This window comes from Macrobrachium nipponense, chromosome 15, assembly GCF_015104395.2.
Source record: "Macrobrachium nipponense isolate FS-2020 chromosome 15, ASM1510439v2, whole genome shotgun sequence".
NCBI classification, from domain to species: Eukaryota; Metazoa; Arthropoda; class Malacostraca; order Decapoda; family Palaemonidae; genus Macrobrachium; species Macrobrachium nipponense.
The window spans coordinates 74445938-74464932 of NC_087208.1; the positions used below are offsets into that span (position 1 = coordinate 74445938).

General features: G+C 40.9%; 1 protein-coding gene across 3 annotated transcripts in view; it reads right to left on the minus strand.

Moving 5' to 3' along the window:
• The window catches only part of LOC135195058 (acid ceramidase-like), a 338079-nt gene that overhangs the window by 116592 nt on the left and 202492 nt on the right, over positions 1 to 18995 (minus strand). For all 3 annotated transcript variants that reach the window (XM_064221412.1, XM_064221411.1, XM_064221413.1), the window contains one exon: positions 6990 to 7223. In XM_064221412.1, the coding sequence (XP_064077482.1) occupies positions 6990 to 7223 (234 nt within the window). The remainder of the gene's footprint in view (positions 1 to 6989; positions 7224 to 18995) is intronic.

Below are 18995 nucleotides of genomic sequence, written 5' to 3' on the forward strand. Positions count from 1 at the left end.
GCCTCTACCTCTGGAGCCCCTCCTTGGCTTGTAAGAGAGCTGAGACGGACACTGTTTGTCAGACTTGGTCTAAGAAGACTGAGAGGGCCTAACCAAAGATGTTGCGCTGGATGGGGAAGAGGAAGTCGACGAGAACGACTGACTTGGGGACAGCTTGATGCACTAACCTGTCCTTCATGTCAGCCCGGCGACGGTCTATCGCATCCTCCAGTTCAGTCTGTGGAAACAGACTGAGAATTCAACAAATCCCCATTCCTGAGTGCCAACAAGGTCTCAGGTCAACTGATCTCACCATCTTGACCAATGCTCCATCTCATCTGATCAGCAGAAGATTAACCCACAAATTGACACTAAGATGAGCTAGGTAAGAAAATGCATGCAACAAACTGGCAAGGAAAGACGCACTTCACCAACCCTTCTGCAGACCTATCAGATGCAATCTTGGCTATGGCCGTCAACCACAATTTCAACCATGACACTGTCTGAAACATGGAGGCTGCCGTAGACTCCATAGCCAAAACATCCTACCTCCAATGTAAACCCTGGCTCTTGACCATATGACGTCTGGGTTAAGATGTCGAGGCATCAAACAGACAGAGTTAGTAAGCATAATATTTCCTATGCCTCATGAGAGGAGGAGGAAGCAACTTGGAAGAACCCCTTGACCGAAGAGATCCGTCTCGGTCTGACACCGAGGCATTCATCCACTGCAAGACCAACTGAACATGTCCCGATAGGGGAAGCTGAAAAGAGGACTTGTGATCTTGAGTACCACTCAAAAAAGCTTCCGAGCAAATTGTTGAACCCACGAATGAGCTCAGTAACCTCAGCAAAAGACGACAAAAACTCCTGCATCTCTCCCTCCTCCTGCTCCGGCATCGGACACTGACAACGTGAAGAAGAAGAAGGCTTATCCAAATCACCTTCATCCAGCAACATCACCGAAGAAGTTTCTCCAGAAACAACAACCTTCTGCAATCAAACTGCAGGTAACAAATCATCAACCAAAGACAAACCAGCCAAAGGACCCAGTGCACCAACCAGTAAAGACACCTAAGACCTGTCCTGACTGGAGCCGTGCACTGACTTCTGCGACGAACCAAGCACAACACCAGGAACACCAACCTGAACACTCACAACAAAACGCTCACGTACGTGTTCACGGAACACGGCAATGCGAAGCAAAACTCTAGATACAGAGCGAGAACCTCTTAGAGGTGAATCACGAACAGCATCATCAGAAGACGAAGGTAAATGCACAGGCTGAACCACTTCTGTATTATCAACCTTCAATCTTTTCACTGGCGCCTTAACATGTTTACGATGATGAGCAGGCACTGGAACAGAAGCAGCAGAGGACAAATCATCAACACCTGCACGTACTTGCCAGGTTGCTATATGTCCGTCTACCGAAGTAGGGGACAATGAAGCAACAGCAGACTGCACAAGGGAGATTCAACTTTGTAAAACAATATAATCTAAAATAGATTATATAATTAGATAATTTTATATTTTTCCTAAGCCATATGCTTGTTGCTTTAAATATAGATTTCTTGCTTTCTTTCAAAAGAGAGGGGATATGTTAACTCTACATATTGAGAATGTTTTTGTACGACATTGTGATTTGTGCTCGTCATTTGTTTGTGAGGTTTGTTTATGTCTGCCCTTGATTTATCCTGCCTAACTGGTCTACACAATCAACACATATACAGTTGACCCCCGCTATTCACGGACTCTGATTCGCGGATTTCTCTAGACCTTATATACCAATTATTCGTGGGAAATTCTTGTATTTGCAGTATTTTTGTATCTTGGCCTCTTTCTTCTTTATGTACCACTTTCACTGACATCAAAATAGTGCCCTATCGCTGCGTAACTTTTGCCCTCCTTCAACATATTGTGAAGTTTTGTCTTTTCCTTGAGCTTTTGACTATCTTCTTCCGTTTCAGTCTTTGCCAGCAGGCTTTGAAGTTAGAAGGAGTTAGTTGTTTTCTTCTGGCAAAGAACCTAAGCACCAGAGAAGTTACAGTTAATGACCAATGAGGGGGGAAAGCAGATATGATAGTTATGTTGAGAGAAGGAAAAGTGATGAAGAAGTAGCAGCCCATTAAATGTAGTTGCCTGCATTGTGGATGAGTGAACAGGGCAAAATACTTAGGGAGGTCATTCTTGTTAAAGAGATCGCTGCCTTCCTTGCTATCCCACCAACGGACCAGGATTTTGAATACTTTCATGATCTGTACAAATTTATTAAGAAAGTCAGGTAGCTGAGAACAATGATAAAGGCACTGGATTATAATGAAGGAAAGGGCTACAAATGTTTCCAATAGATATACAGTGGACCCCCAGTATTCGTGTTCTCGGCATTCACGGACTAGCATATTTGCAGATTTCTCTATAGACATATCACCTATTATTCACTGGAAATTCATGTATTCACAGTATTTTTATATAGGAAATATCCACAAATTCCTGTGTTTTCATATCAATTTCATTATTAAATGCATTTTTGTGATAGAACTATTAAAAAAAACACGTAGTATAAGCATTTTTAGTGGGTTTCTTGAGTTTGAAACTAACAAAATAGGGATTTTAATTTCATTTTTATAGGGTTCTTAGTGTTCTCGGATTCTAGCTATTTGTGGGGGGTCTGGAACACATCCCCCTCGAATACAGGGGGTCAACTGTATACTATTAATGAACTCATGCAGCCCTACTGTAGCACCTTCGTAAACATGTTCAACTTCTTCAACAAGGCAGTGCCTCCTGAAACCCCTGACAAAGCAGCTCCTGACAAGGTGAAGAGGCACCCTCAGAAGAGATGTAATTCCTCCAAACTCCTCTAGTTTGCTGTGCAGTTATACATTCATCATCATTCATTGGACTGATCATTTAATTCATCATCATCATTTAATTCATCACCTGTATGATTTAATCTTATTATTATTAATGTATCATTATTATAGGTAGTACCAAGTGCACAGTATTACGTATGATTATTATTTAATCTTATTTAATATTACTGTCATGGAACAGCCTCCTCAACATTTTGGTGATTACCACCTGGGGCACAAACCAAGACACCCTCAAGCAGACAGCAGTTGCTCTGCTACAACAGCCGAGCACTGTTCAGCAGTGTGGGCATGGTTTTCCTATGCTCACAGAATCGACCCTGAGTGGAACAAAGCAAGCCACACCATCACTGGCATGCTAAGAGCAACCCCATAACCAGCACTGTACAAACTGGAGGCAATATCACCACCAGATGTACGTCGTGAAGCAAACACATAGATGGAGCATGACAAGGAAATGTCCAACACACATCTTCCTCTATTTGGTCATCAAGAGGAGCATTGACGTCTGAGATCTCATCGCAACTTCGCAACAGCGACTGGTCTTGGTGGACTCATGATCCATACTTATAGACTCTCGAAGTGGAGAGATAAAGATCCCAACAACACCAATGAAGCCTCTCCCGAACATCTGAGTCTTACCCTTGGCAAAGATCTACCAGGGAAAAAAATGGATCACATCTAAACCGAGCCCGGGCTAAGGTTGCCAAGACTGGTGATAACCTGTAAGCAGGAAATCAGTCAAAGAGCAAAGAATCAATGTGGAGAAGACCCATCCATCACCCTTATTCTTTGCGAGTGGCCCCCTAAGCACCCACTGCACAGATGACGACCTTAAACTAGCTAACATTAATGCTCGTCATTGGATCCATGGATGACACAATAAGATATGATGATGATTACTGTAGTACATTATTATTTAATGTTCTCATGCAGTAAATAACATGAATATAGAGAATACTGTTATATGAAAAAAGAAAAAAATCCATGAATAGGTAAAATTTATAGGTATGTTCCAAGAAAAACCAGCGAATGGGTGACTACTTTTCCCGCGAATAATTTTTTTGATAGGTTTCCACAGAAAATCCCTCAAATTGCCGAGTACCTGAATAGTGGGGGTTGAGTATACACCATTCACTGATCTGGTCATGTTCTGACTGAAGCTGAGGACAGCTTCATTTTTCATAAGCGGAGACTTTACTACACCCACAAGTGTTGCATCATCGACATACTGGAACGCTCTTCTTTTCCCAACCAACAACCATATCACTTGTATAGACTAAAAAGAATAGTGGGCCAGAACAGTACCCTATAGAACTCCGGACACAATAGGTCTTGGTTCACTAAAGATCCCATCAACAGCAACTCCCTGCTGCCTACCTGTAAGGAAATCTTTAAGTAATCATAACACGCAAGTGCCCATTATGATTTACTAAATCGAAAGCAGCACTAAAATGTAACTGAATTACTACTTTGCACCAAAAACCCTTATTAAGGTTCTCTTGCAAATGACATGTCCAAGTTCTAAATGAGCATCACAGGTACCTACAGTTTTTTATATGCTATTGACTATCAGCTAACAATCCTTAAGATTTAACATACTTATAGTATAGTGGAGTGAAAAAGCATCTTTTTCAGTAACTTTGGAGGGCACAGGGAGAATACAAAATTGGCCTATAGTTAAAGCAATCTGCAGATATACCATTCTTTGGAACAGGCACTGTACAGGCAGTCCCCAGGTTACGATGGTGTCGGCTTACGATGTTCCGAGGTTACGACGCTTGTCAATAGACGTTATTTCCAAGGTTACGATGCCTATAACGCTCATCTGGGAGATGAAATATGACACCAAAAATGCAAATAATCAATATTTGAAGGTTTTTTGATGAAAATGCCATAAGAGAATGCAGTTTACATAGTTTTACAATGCACCCAAAGCATTAAAAGTAAGGTTTTCTTAGGATTTTTTGACGATGTTCCGGCTTACTAAGCTTGTGCTCATCCATAAAGATACTATGTAGACATAAAAATCTATAGAATCTACTAATCTTGGAAGAGTACACACTAGAAACTGTTTTAAAAATCAAAGGGATGAAAACATCAGGACTATCTCCACTCTGCTATCAAGATTATCAAGAATGTTCTTAACATCCCTAGAGCGAAATGCAAATTTTTAAAGAATAGGTTCAGGAAGAAAAGTATTAGGGAGAGGAAATCCTCAGCTGATTGTTTAACTTCAAAAGCTCCGTGAAGACAGTTCAGCCTTTCTCCTAAGGCCAATAACCAATCTACTACCAATGTTAGTAGTGGTGGAATGCAAGGCGAGCCTGACCCAAAGCTAGATGATGACAATCTGGTCCATCACAGATGAGGCCGAGTAATTCCTTCAAGTTTCTTTTTTTAGATTTATTGTAATTTCTTTCAGCTGTATGGTAAGTTCTCCTGGTGAGACCAACAAAAAAAATTGTGTAATTTTCATTGAATGATTTTGGTCTCCATGTGTTGAACTTGGTCTGATTATCATGGTAAGCTCATCTACATGTATCATCAAACCATGGCTGGTTCATTTGTCCTGAATTTGATGACCATTTCTAAGGGGGATACCTTATTAAAATAGCGATCAAAAATTCCATTTACCTTAGCCTATAGTGATTCCAGTGAAACATTTATGATGAATGGGTTGTGTTAACTCATTAATTGTCTTAGCAAATTTTTTTAAAACAAACATTTTTGCACAAACCCAGTCATCATAAATGCTAGTGCCCTCCTAGCTTCCCCTCTCTCTCAGTTAGTTTTGGCACATCTGAATGAGCCTGTCAAGATAGGAGAGTTGGTAGAGCATGTGCAGGGACATTTCTCTCTTTTAAAATTTGTTTTGCTTTGTGCTGCTGGATGCATTCTGTACAGTTTGGAAGGCTATTTTATGAAGACTGAGTTTGTTTGATCATAAAATAATGTTCTATAATTACAGGAGTAACCACTCAATCCTCCCTTCTCAAATCCCTTGAAACAATTTGAGTTGGTCAATTTAACTGAATTACACAGCCTGTGAGTAATTAAATTGTTGCTTTATACATTAACATTATAGTCAATCACTCAGTATCAATTAGGTTCAATGGCATTTTATATAAAACATTTTTAATAATTTTCTCATCTACTGTAAATTTAATTTTAAGGTGGTGTAAAAACTAGCATACTGAGTAATTGACTATCCCCTTGTTGGCTAAGAACACTATCTGAATGAACTCAAGTTTCCAGTCTATTCGTATCAGAGTAAATATTCATTTGTACTTGGAACACAGATCTGGAAGCTGTAGATGAAAGTCGGTGGGTAACCAGATATGATTATCAAAGGAAAAAAGTTACTGATGCTTGAATGCAAAGCGTTCAATGGTTTATGTAAAGATGTGTTCTAATTTCTTAAAAATTGTGATTTCTGAAACTGAGATCAATCATAAAGCCATTTTTCGTGCAAGCATAATCTTACATTCTATCAGCTACTAAGCTTAACTACATGAACAGTCCATACCTCCCCTAAGTAGTAATAATTCTTTTATGCTAATGGTCTTCAAGTCAGTGAAGTTCAGCTGTACAGGATTTACTAGTTAGTAGTATTTGGATGGGTGGGCTCAAAGAAAGCAAAAAACTTATATCTGCTACTTCAATGGTCTCAAAATAAGTGTAGCTTAGCAACACAGGTACTGGTCACTAATGGGATGGGTGTCCATTACTAAAACCTTGATACTGTTCACACACAGGTTCCTATGATCTCCAGTTAGGAAATGGGTGTAGGACTATCATCCTCACACCAATAGTTAATGTTCAGAAATTTTTAACAAATTAGAAGCCTGATAAGGATGACAATGAGGTCTCAAAAGCTAACACAGAAAAAGTGTTATAGCAAAAAGCGATCACAGGCTGGAATAATTAAGGAGTGCTCCATATGAAAAAATGGTCTATGTGAAATCAAGCAAGAAAGGTTACAAGATACAAATTTATGGATTTTCAAAATGCATAGAAATAACCAAATACTATATGATAAAATACTGTACATACATGATAAAAAATACAAGGAAAAACCATTAATGAATGTTACATTTCTTAAGCTATAACAATATTGATAATACAAGAAGTTACCTTGTTCAGGACAGGCTTTGTTGACAACACATTATAAATCAGTCTTAAAGATGCATTCTTTGCTCCTCCCTCCACCATACACTGATTAGCCGGTGTTCTACGGTCGTCAAAAAAGGGCGGCTGTTTCCAATGGTCATAATTAGTCTGCACAAGGTACCAGGATCCTGACCCATTAGCTGTTGTCCAGAGATTTAATAAATCGGAGTGGTCTCGATCTCGTGTGATAATACACCCCTGAAAACAAAACATTCTTATGTAAATACCCTATTAATCTTAGTACTTAGCCTTATTCTTTAGACATTTGAAGATAACACTTTGTAGAATCAGTAATATTATCACTGATCTTGAGTGGAAAAGGACCTCATTTTGCTGACGAAATACAAGTATTTACCCTACTTTCCCAACAAAATACTACAATTTCTTTGTTTTCTTATGAATGCAGTCTTTAATTTAATATGAGTTTATTAGCTTCTTTTCCTTTAATTTGTGATACTTTGCTTTTTCTGGCAATGTTTTTCTATCTTTCCACATTTGCATATCTAATTCTATTGGATACACCTAAGAAAATTTAATTTGGCTGCATTAAAAATGCTCTTATAAAAACATAATAATATGTAGAGGTATTTCCCCATTTACAATGGGGTTAAGTTATAAAAACCCCACCCCCATTGTTTTCTTGAAAAAAAAGCATGAAATGAAATTAGCCTAGCCTAGCACACTAGGGAATACAGTACTATAATCCACTACAGTGGTCCCCCCTGTATTCGCGGGGGATGCGTACCAGACCCCCCCGTGAATAGTTAGAATCCGCGAATGTTTGAACCCCCTATAAAAACGCTACAGAGCCTATTTTGTTAGTTAAAACTTAAGAAAAACCACTAAAAATTTTCATACTTTGGTTTTTTTTGTTTTTTTAATAGTTTTATCACAAAAGTGCATTTTATGATGAAATTGATAACAAAAACCAGGAATTTGTGGATATTTCTCATAGAAAAAATACCGCGAATGCGTAAAATTTTCCGCGAATAATGCAGGGAAACGTTCCCGAGAGAAATCCGCGAATGTGTGAATCCGCAAATCCGGAGAACGCAAATACAGGGGGTCCACTGTATACATATATAGTTGCTTAGCCTACACTATACCCACAGCCTATCATGGTTTTGTGACCCTAAATTTATCTTTTCTGGGCTCAGCCCGTGTCGCTACGTGAAATGTCCCTTTAGCACACATTTCTAAGGTAAATTATTGCTAACATACCAGAGAAAAAAGCTAATATGGAAATGCCAGAATATTCTGGCTCGCTCACCTTATTTAAAGGTGTCGGTATGGTTTCTGGGGCGTGTGAAACCACTACCAGAGGTCCTTTGCCATTTAGATTCATCCTTCTTCAAAATCTCTATACTAAAGAGGAGCCAACCTAAGGCCCACTCCTCGCTACCGTTACGGCTAGGGCCTCTGACGTCATTCCTTTCGTTAGCACGATCCACACCGCACGTATATTTTCTGCTCTGTGTTGTGTTCGTTCTGGAATTACTTCATCTTCATCATGCAATGTCAAGATTCTTCTGCATCCAAGTTAAGTACTGCTATTAATGTTTAATAACATCGTTCCCGAGCCGCCATGCGCAGCTCGCTCCCACCATGTTCCATTGTTTGTTTTTCTTGCTACATTCGGTCCTCTATACCGTTTGTGCTCGAATAATTTAGCAGTACATTATTATTCTTTTGATGATGCATTATTGACGTGTTACTTACGTATTTTATCTCAACACAGGGGTTTGTTTACGAGTTCACTCTAGGCTTGTAGCCTACGTCGTTTCCTTCAGCTTAGAGTTCATATGCATGCATGTTCTTTTAGTTGTCAGGTTTCTATGAGATAGGCTCTTTAGAAGGACTCTGGTCCTTTCTCTCATGTCCTGAGCCACCCTGGTCACCGCCCTATGTTTCTACGTATCAGCATAGGCTAGCTGCACAGAGTCGCCAGGTTTGCCCTTCCTTCTCGGTTGGTCCGATTCCAGCTTCTCCGGGGAGGACCTCTTTCTCTCCTTTCATCATATTTTCTTCCTACTCCCCCTGTTTTGTTAGGATGTTACTTTTGTATTCATGCTCATCGAGAACGGTTCTGGCTGGCCTAGGCCACCTTGGATCGCATTGGCCTTTCTCACCACGTGGTTCATCCCACGGCCGAGAAGGTTTCCAGGCGACCGCTATTGAGCCACCCAGCGTCGGTCCCCCATGCTCTCTTCCCCCTCCTAGGGGGAGATACGCTCGTGCACGTTTGTCCCAGACAACTGATCCAAGCTCCCTCCCTTCCTACCCACCACGCTGGGGATACGGGAGTTAGCTGGAGGGACTCGACGCCGGCTTGGCTCCATACCGCTCTCCCCATAGAGTACCAGGGGACTCCTGCCTGGCTGAGTCTCGGTTGGCCACAGGCTCGGCTATGCTCAGCTCTCTGCCGTGCTCCCCTACACGAGTCACCACCCTCCCGCTCCGGCGGGTCAGGACCCCGGCACAGCCAGGTCCCAGGGACCAGTGACTCCAGGTGGGCTCCGGCATCATTTCAAGAATAAGTTTTCATGCATGTTTATGTTTATTCTTAACATCCATTATCGTAGTTTAAGTTGGCGGAGACCCCGCTACCTACCCGGGTTCAACCACCTACTTATTCTAATTTTAAGTTTTTGACGTATTGTCAACCCCGCCAATAATTATTGGTCCCTCCTGCTCCTCATTCGCCGCTCCAGTACTCCTCGCTCCGGCGTAAAGGTTAGGTGCTACTCCTGTTTCAGTGATCTTTTTGTCCTCCGGCAACGCCGGAGACACACTGATTCAAGTTGTTTTACCGATCCTGTCGACACTCACCACATTACACGGCAGAAGAGCAGGTAGAGACTAATCCTTATTATCTTTTTAATCTCCGGAGCATTCTGGTGTTATGATATATCATATCACGGACTTAGTCCAGGATGTTAGTGATTGATACTCATGTATCATTTCACTTACAGGTCACCCACTGTATGGAGTCAGGCTGTAATGCCGTGCTGCAAGAACCCCTGTGGGCATGAGGTTTGCCAGACCCACAGCTACCTGTGCGATCCGGTACAACGAGTCGTTGGTTTGGCACCATGAGAGCTGCAAGATCTGCTATGAGTTTGTGGATCAGGTCTCCTCCGGGGTAAGTAATGTTCCGGATACTACAGTGGACCCCCCGTATTCACGTTCTCCAGATTCGCGGACTCACACATTCGCGGATTTCTCTCAAGAACGTTTCCCTGCATTATTCGCGGAAAATTCGCGCATTCGCGTTATTTTTCTATGATAAAATATCCACAAATTCCTGGGTTTTTTTATGAATTTCATCATAAAATGCACTTTTTGTGATAAAACTATTAAAAAAAAAAAAAAAAAACCATGTAGGAGGAAGTTTTTAGTGGGTTTTTCTTAGAGTTTTTGTTTTAGCATTTTTATAGGGGTTCCAAACATTCGCGGGTTCTAACTATTCACGGGGGGGTCTGGTACGCATCCCCCACGAATACGGGGGACCACTGTACACTTTGACACAATGACTTCAGTGACTAACATGATCCGTGATACAGTGGGGGGCCTCGTTATCCACGGGGGGATAGGGCCCAGAAGCCCCCCCGTGATAAGTAAATACCGTGTTATCCATGATACCCCCCTCAAAATTGCTTAAAACTGCCTACTTTAATAGTTACCACCCAAGACCACTATTCCAATGTTTATAACTGCCTACTTTAGTTCAGACACCAATATGTTTTCAACTATCACCTAAAACTAAATTCAAGACAGTTTTAAAGTTATTGTACAAAATTAGCCTTAAAAAATAAATGTAGTATATGTACTACTGTACATATGTAGCCTACTAGCCTAGGGATTACAGCTAGAAGCCTACATACGCATGGTGGGCCTCTTTTTACAAGGAAAGAGAGGATGAGTGGTAAGAGAACTCAAATATGTAAATCATAATGGGTACTCACCAACAATCTAGTATGTTGATAAAAGATGGCGACGATTTTGCAGTGCAATCCAGTAATATAATAACGATAATGCTACCAACAGTATGCAGCGAAACATCTCTTCCCTTCGTCACAACACGTTAATACTAGTATATTCCACAAAAGTAAAAACCTTCATCTGACCTTTAGGCGTCTTTCCCATAAGAGTAAAGAATCAGGGTGCTTTTTGGATGCCACATAATTAACTCGTTTATATGGTACAATTAAAGAACGCGCCGCACACCATTTTCATAACAACAACAAACAAACGGTTTGTAGGCCAGTGTTGCCAACTGGGAATGGCAATTTCTTGCTAGATTTTGTTCCATAAAAGGCTAAAAAAATCACATACCGTATATACTCGAATAACGTGCAATCTCCCATATCGTGCAACCCCCCTAATTTTCACCAATAAACAGTGGTTTTGTGTTTTGTCATGTATCTCATGTAGGATCATGCAAGTTCATAAGGTTGGTGGTTTAGCCCCTGCTAATTGGCCGAGTCATTCAGATGTGTGCTGATGCTAGTCAATTTTACGGCAATTTTCTTATTAATCTCGGAGAATTGAATAGAAAATCTCAAGAAGTTAAATAAACTCCCAAGATAATAAAATAAAAAATTGTATAAAATAACACGCCTTGGAGTTCCTTAATCTTCTTCTCTCTCTCTCTCTTCTCTCTCCTGCTCCCCTCTCTCTCCCTCATCTCCTCTCAACCCTCCATCTCTCTTCTCTCTCATCTCTCTCTCTCTCTCTCCTCCTTTCCCAGGAATAAATACCGTACGTACTGTAATTTGCAGTAAATGTGTAGACATTTGTGTGCGTGTTTAAAAAAATGTGCAGTACACACAACATTCCGATGTTTCGGTTTTTGGAATTTTCAGATTTTCGGAAATGTGAGGTCAGATGCCATATCAAACACCACTACTGCAGCAAAAACATTTTCCCTTTATGTTTTTACTTGTTTTATTTATTAATTACAGTTTATTTTAAATAAATATTAATATAATACTGTTAATGAATGTGAAGATAATTAAGATCACCTATAATAAAATAGTGGGACAATTAATACCAATAATGTTCACTAATAGGTATTATTTTCAAAACAAAAAACATTCCGTAAAACACAAAAAATATATGTACATAACAATCAAAATATAATATCATGTTTTTGCAGTTTCAACTTGTGAATTTTTTAACAATAAGTATGACTCTATAATAATATTTTACCATAACGATCTTGAAGTTGAAGAGTCGTAAAATTCTGAGGATTGGTCCGGGAAAAGGATTTTGTACTTTGTGATTACGTATCGCTACAACACCATGTGGTATTTTCATACCACTATATTGATAAAGACGCATCGCTAACGACACACTGGTGTTTTTCCTTCATACCACTATACGTTAAAGTTAAAAACATGACATAGAATCGACTTTGCGACTTCGTTCACTTTGATATTTTTTAACAAACGATACAATAACTATCATTTGTACTACTCAAACCATCTTAACATACTAAGTAATTTTTCGTAAGATATTGTGTTGTTGCAAAAGCTAGCTATACATAAAAGGCCCTTTTATAATTTAAGTCATCTTAGATATACATATGCACCCAAACTCATTGTGGGGTGGGGAAATTTTACTACTGTTTTTTCCTCCTCGGATATTGAAATACTTTTTAGCATCATTCAAACTTTACTTTATAATATAATGCATAAATACTAGGCTTATAACATATTTACATCGATATACAAATACTACATACAGTTATATACCACATACTTTTATATACAAATGTTAACAGTTTATATACACATACTTTTTATATACAAACGTTAATCATATGAGTAGTGATCAGACGACAAGCTGTGCACTGGACTACGTACGTACTACTTGGAAGATAAAACGAACAAAAACAATTTTGTTGTTGTTAGTCGCCGGGATAGATTTAACATTTTTCCAGAGATTAAAAAGCTGAATTTTGTTTTGAAGGTATGTCAACCGCGATATTATATTATTGTTTTCACGAAGGAATAATTATTATAAAAGAAAATTATTGAGTAATTTTTGCCGTCAGCAGTCAGAAAATCACGAACATGGTAACGTTCAAACCTCGTGCCAGTCCATGGCGTATGTCTTATAAATAGAACGAAGCAGCAGGCAGTCATTGGATAACAGATTCTCCATGGCTACCAACCAACCAATCAGGTGTTAGTTATACTACTCTGTAATTTCTTAGAATGAACGTTTACACACAAAAACGAAGCTAACGATGATGTATGTGGTTTTTGCATACAGTACGTAGTTTTAGTTTTTATTATTAGTGTAAGTATTTTACTGATTTCATGAAAGAATAGAATGATTCTTCTCATTACTTATTTGAATGCAAAATGGCTTGAAGATTCTTCCGCAAAGAGAAAAAAAAATTCCTTAGAAGATGATACCTATTTACTAACGCGGTTGACATACCTTCAAAACAAAATTCAGCTCTTTAATCTCTGGAAAAATGTTAATCTATCCCGGCGACTAACAACAACAAAATTTTTGTTTTTTTGTTTTATCTTCCAAGTAGTACGTACGTAGTCCCAGTGCACAGCTGTCGTCTGATCACTACTCATATGATTAATTTTGTATATAAAAGTATGTGTAATAACTGTTAACTTTGTATATAAAAAAGTATGTGTATATAACTGTAAATGTAGTATTTGTATACGATGTAATATGTATAGCCTAGTAATTTATGCATTATATTATAAAGTGGTTTGAATGAATGCTAAAGTATTTCAATATCCCAAGGAAACAGTAGTAAAATTTTCCCCCACAATGAGTTTGGGTACATATGTATTATCTAAGATGAACTTAAATTATAAAAAGCCTTTTATGTATAAGCTAGCTTTTGTAACCAACACATATCTTACGAAAAATTACTTATGTGAAGATGGTTTTGGTGTAGTAAAACAAATGATAGTTTTTATTGTATCGTTAAAAATATCAAAGTGAACGAAGTCGCAAAGTCGATTCTATGTCATGTTTTTTCCTAAACGCGTTGACTTAAAGGAGAACGTTATTTTGGTTTTATCACTGCACAAACCCATAACAATGCAGTGTATGTATGATATTCTAAACTATTATTCACTACCAAAATAACGATGATATTTTGTATTGAAAATTAATGTTACGTATATTCCAAACATTATTACTACGTAGCATGAATAGTACTATAAAAATTTTGAAAGATAAAAAAATCTTGCTGTGAACGCTACCATAATTTTGATTTTCATATACGTACGTACATTTTGTCAGCTGCTGGCCTCGCATAGATAAAATTGATTTCACTGATATGGAATTACTCCACGAATAGCCTTTTTATTATGAAGATATGACGATAATATATAAGGTAAAAAATGCTTTTATGTATTTCGTTTACGCTTCGTCGCCAATAACAAACAGCAATACTTACGATAATCTATGACAAATAGCGTTTGTATGACTTCATTGTTCAGAGTTAATTATATACGAATACTGCCAAAATAATATGAAGTTCGAATTAATTTTAGCCTTAATGTTATTACTACTGTAATTACACTACCACTACTATTAAAATTTCTAAAAGTTTATCAAAACAAAAAAATGTCGCTTTGAACGCAAACCGTATACATAAACCATTTTCCGTACGTAAAGGTATATCCTTACATTTTGTGGCTGCACCACTCCGACGATAAGTTGAGTGCAATGATGTGGAATTATTTCTTCGAATAGGCTATTTATAAGAAGATATGACTATAATATATATGGTAGAATGGTTTTATTACCTTTTTTATTGTCAGTTAATATCATAATGTGAATGTTTGTGTACTTGGTGGTATCGCACTGCAACTACGCTTAGCCTACCAATGAACGTCGTACATAAAACCTTGAATAGGCTATTTATTTCGAAGATAGGACAATAATATATTAGGTGAGAATGGTTTTATTACCTTTATTGTCAGTTATATCATTATATGAGTCTTTAAATGAATGTTGGTAGTTATCGGACCACAGCCGAGGGTTAGCCTACCGAAACATCGCATACGCACACAACAAACCCGTGATGCAGCGATTCATACCAGTGATGTAACAATGAGAAACGGTCCAAGAAAAAACCCGTGATTAACTGGAGTCCGTGAATACTGATCCGTGATAAGCGATGCCCCACTGTATATCAATCATCGTATATTGTAAATTAATCTTGAGTAATCTTAAGTATTAATACTAACCCTCTCTTTTCAGGGTGTCCAAGCGATCCGGGATTCCGCTCTTTCTAACCCTGAAGGCCTAGGTTGGTGGGTTTGGACGGAATGTGACCAAGGGGCCAATCCTACATTCTGTCGAAGGAGATGGCCACCCTCATCTTCCCCGGCATGAGAGGCGCCTCCTTTGATTACCACCATCCAGGAGCAAGTTGCGCTAGCCTCGGAGGAACCGTCGACTCAAGATGTCCTACAAAAGAAGTAGCAGCACTGGACTTAAACCTAGAGCCCATGACGGTAGATGGCACAGGTAAGGATGTAAGTGAGACAGGTTTAGTAGGGGCTCAAGGTCTCCCCTTGAGCCCATCTAGAGCTTCTTCCCCTACTTCATCTACTTCCTTCCAGGGATTCATCGGGAGGTTCAGTCGGTCAGACCGAAGTACGCCCTGGCGATCCCTAAAGTCAAAGGTAAACATGACTTTAAATCGCTCCAGAAGACACTGTCGAAGAAGTCAGGTTCTAGCCTTGCCCATAAGTCTTCGGCTCACCATCCCGGAGCGGACAAGGCTAAAATGACTTCTTACTTGAAGGGTTCCAAGTCCAAGTCTTCTAGGGACAAGGCTCAGCTCTTCTCCGACCCTGAGCCTTCGACCTCTAAGGGAACCAGGCCTAGGACTCCTAAAGAAAAGGTAGAACCTTCCCCTTTTGACCCAGACACCTTCTCTGCGAATATCTCTGCCAATATGCAGCAGATGGGCAGTTTGGTCAGGAACTTAGTGCAGAATAAGTTCCAGGAGATGTTCACACAGATTTCATCTTCTTTAGAGGAGTCAGGCCAGTCTATCCGAGCTATCTCTGAGAGGCTAGTCACTCAGGAGAACCTCATTGCAGGTCTCCGAAAGAATTCTGCGACAGGTCTTCCACAGTCCGGCATGGTGCCTCAAACCATGCCGGACTCGTCTACCCTTCCTACCTTTATGGCAAGCAACCCCTGGAGGATTGCTTCCCACGCGCTCCCTTTGTAGACGGCATGCTAACGATTGAGGGGCTGTGAACTCGAAGGATTGAGGACTTCGAGTTTCATCCGCAAGGATTACAGCCCCCCTTCATTGGCTATGCCCGCCTTACAGAAGCAGCAATGAGAGGGGAAGACAAGATCCCGAAGGAGACTGTAATCCTCTCTCGGGATCAAGCACAGCGTGAATGGCTACGGAACCTGGAGGAGTGGCAATGTGTCAACACAAGGGTTCAAACCTTTAAGAGTGCCTTCACGATCTTCACTGTGGACACGGAGACCCCCATCCCGTTCACATTGAAGGTAGCGGAGCTCACCTTGCAAGCCGCGATGAAGGATGAGCCAATGCCACAGCTCCAGGAGACAGAACCAACATCCCTCCTGCTCCCCGGAACAGACGATCTCTGGTTAGATCTTCCGGCCACCTTCTCGGTGGGAAAGCTGAAACCAGACTGCGCTATCTCTCAGTTCAGCGAGAGATTACCCAGGCTATCAGACAACCTCATCCAGGCTGAATTCGATGCCAGGATGAGACTGTGCAGATCCCTCAATTCACTAGTTATGACGGAGGTATCGGCTCTAATCTACGGAGAAGAGCCGCTATTCAAAATCATTCCAAAGTCACAATCGTACTCAATGCAATGTGACTTATATGATTTCATCATAGCTAGGCAAAATTGCAGGAAACATGTCCTGGCAGAGGCCACTATCCGACATGAGCCTAACAAGCTCTTAGCCTCATCCATTTGGGGCGCTGATCTCTTCCTAGCCTTGGTAGTGAACAAAGTTCACTGCGAGGCAACTAGGTTTAACCGGAGCCTGAGGGTTTGCTGGGGTTTGATCAACAAACGGAAGTCGGAATCGGCCGCATCAAATCAGAAATCCAAGAAGAAGCCTAGGAAATTCCAGCCTTTCCAGGCTTTCCAGCAGCAAACAGTAGTACAGGCGGTTCCGGTATCACAAGTACCGCAACCATCCACTTCCAAGGCGCAGCCACAACAACAGTTTGTGCTTCTAACGCAACCTCAGCAGGCACAGGCTTCGACCCCCTACACTGTCTCCCCTGCTTTCAACCCAACCTTCGAAGGTCAGTCCTTTCAGCCCTTCAACAGGTTTGGCAGGGGTAGCAGGGCAAGAGGCGCCTTCCGCCAACGGGGCGGCGGAAGCGCCTCTAACCGAGGTAAGGGTTCCCGAGGAGGACGTGGGGCACGCCGTTCCTTGAACCAGTGAGAATCCTCAGGTAGGAGGGAGACTGTTCCTCTTTCGTCACCGATGGAGGTTCAGCAAATGGTCCGAAAGTATTGTGTCCAAAGGTCTAGGGTGGAGCTGGCTCAAAGGTCCTCCTCCATACAAAACCTTTCATCAACAACCAACAGCGGAATTGATAGAATACTCTCAAGAACTCCTTCAGAAAGGAGTAGTGTCAAGAGTCAAGCATTTAAAATTTCAAGGTCGGTTCTTCAGCATGCCAAAGAAAGGCTCAAACAAACGAAGAATAATTATAGACTTGTCCTGTCTGAACTTATTCATTCGTTGCGACAAGTTCCGAATGCCCCGTGGGGCCGTCACCACCTCTATAGATCTTACAGATGCCTACTATCATGTTCCAGTAGTAAGACACTTCCGCCCGTTTCTAGGCTTCAGGCTAGGAAACCAAGCATTTTCTTTCAAAGTAATGCCATTCGGGCTCAACGTAGCCCCCAGGATATTTACAAAACTGGCGGAGACAGTCGTTCAAGAACTGAGGGCACAAGGAATAATGCTAGTATCTTATCTGGATGATTGGCTCGTTTGGGCCACAAGCATTGAAGAATGCCACAAAGCAACGGTCAAAGTGATCCAGTTTCTGGAACATCTGGGGTTCCAGATAAACAAGACCAAGTCCCGGCTAACACCGGAGTCTCGCTTTCAGTGGTTAGGCATTCAATGGGACTTGAACTCTCACACTCTATCAATTCCGCCGTTGAAGAGGAGAGAAATAGCCAAGGCAACCAGGCAATTTCTCAAGTGCAAGCAGACGTCCCGGAGGAACCAAGAAAGAATCTTAGGCTCTCTCCAGTTTGCTTCAGTAACGGATGTCCTTCTAAAAGCCAAACTGAAAGACATAAACCGCATTTGGCGCTCAAGAGCAAACAACAGATCCCGGGACAAACTAGCCACTATCCCGGTGATCTTACGAAAGAGACTCCGCCCATGGACGGAGATCAAGAATTTGTCACATTACAATTCCCGCTCCAGTTCCTATGCCGGCACTAGTGATCCACACAGATGCATCACTAAGCGGCTGGGGAGGATACTCACAGTACAAAAAGGTACAGGGAACCTGGTCCCTACCATTCCGCCAGCTTCATATCAATGTACTGGAAGCTATGGCAGTGTTCCTCACCCTGAAAAAGCTTCATCCAGCCAAGAAATTTCATATCAAACTAGTGCTGGACAGTGCAGTTGTAGTACACTGCATCAACAGGGGAGGCTCCAAGTCAAGCCATGTGAACCATGTCATGATAGCCATATTTTCACTGGCAGCCAAGAACAAATGGCACCTGTCCGCCACCTATCTAGCGGGTGTAAGGAACGTAGTAGCGGATGCCCTATCACGTTCAGTCCCACTGGAGTCAGAGTGGTCCCTGGACAGGCAATCATTCAGTTGGGTCTGCCAACGAGTCCCAGGGCTTCAGGTAGATCTCTTTGCCACCGAGTCAAATCACAAACTCCCTTGTTACGTAGCCCCAAACCTGGACCCTC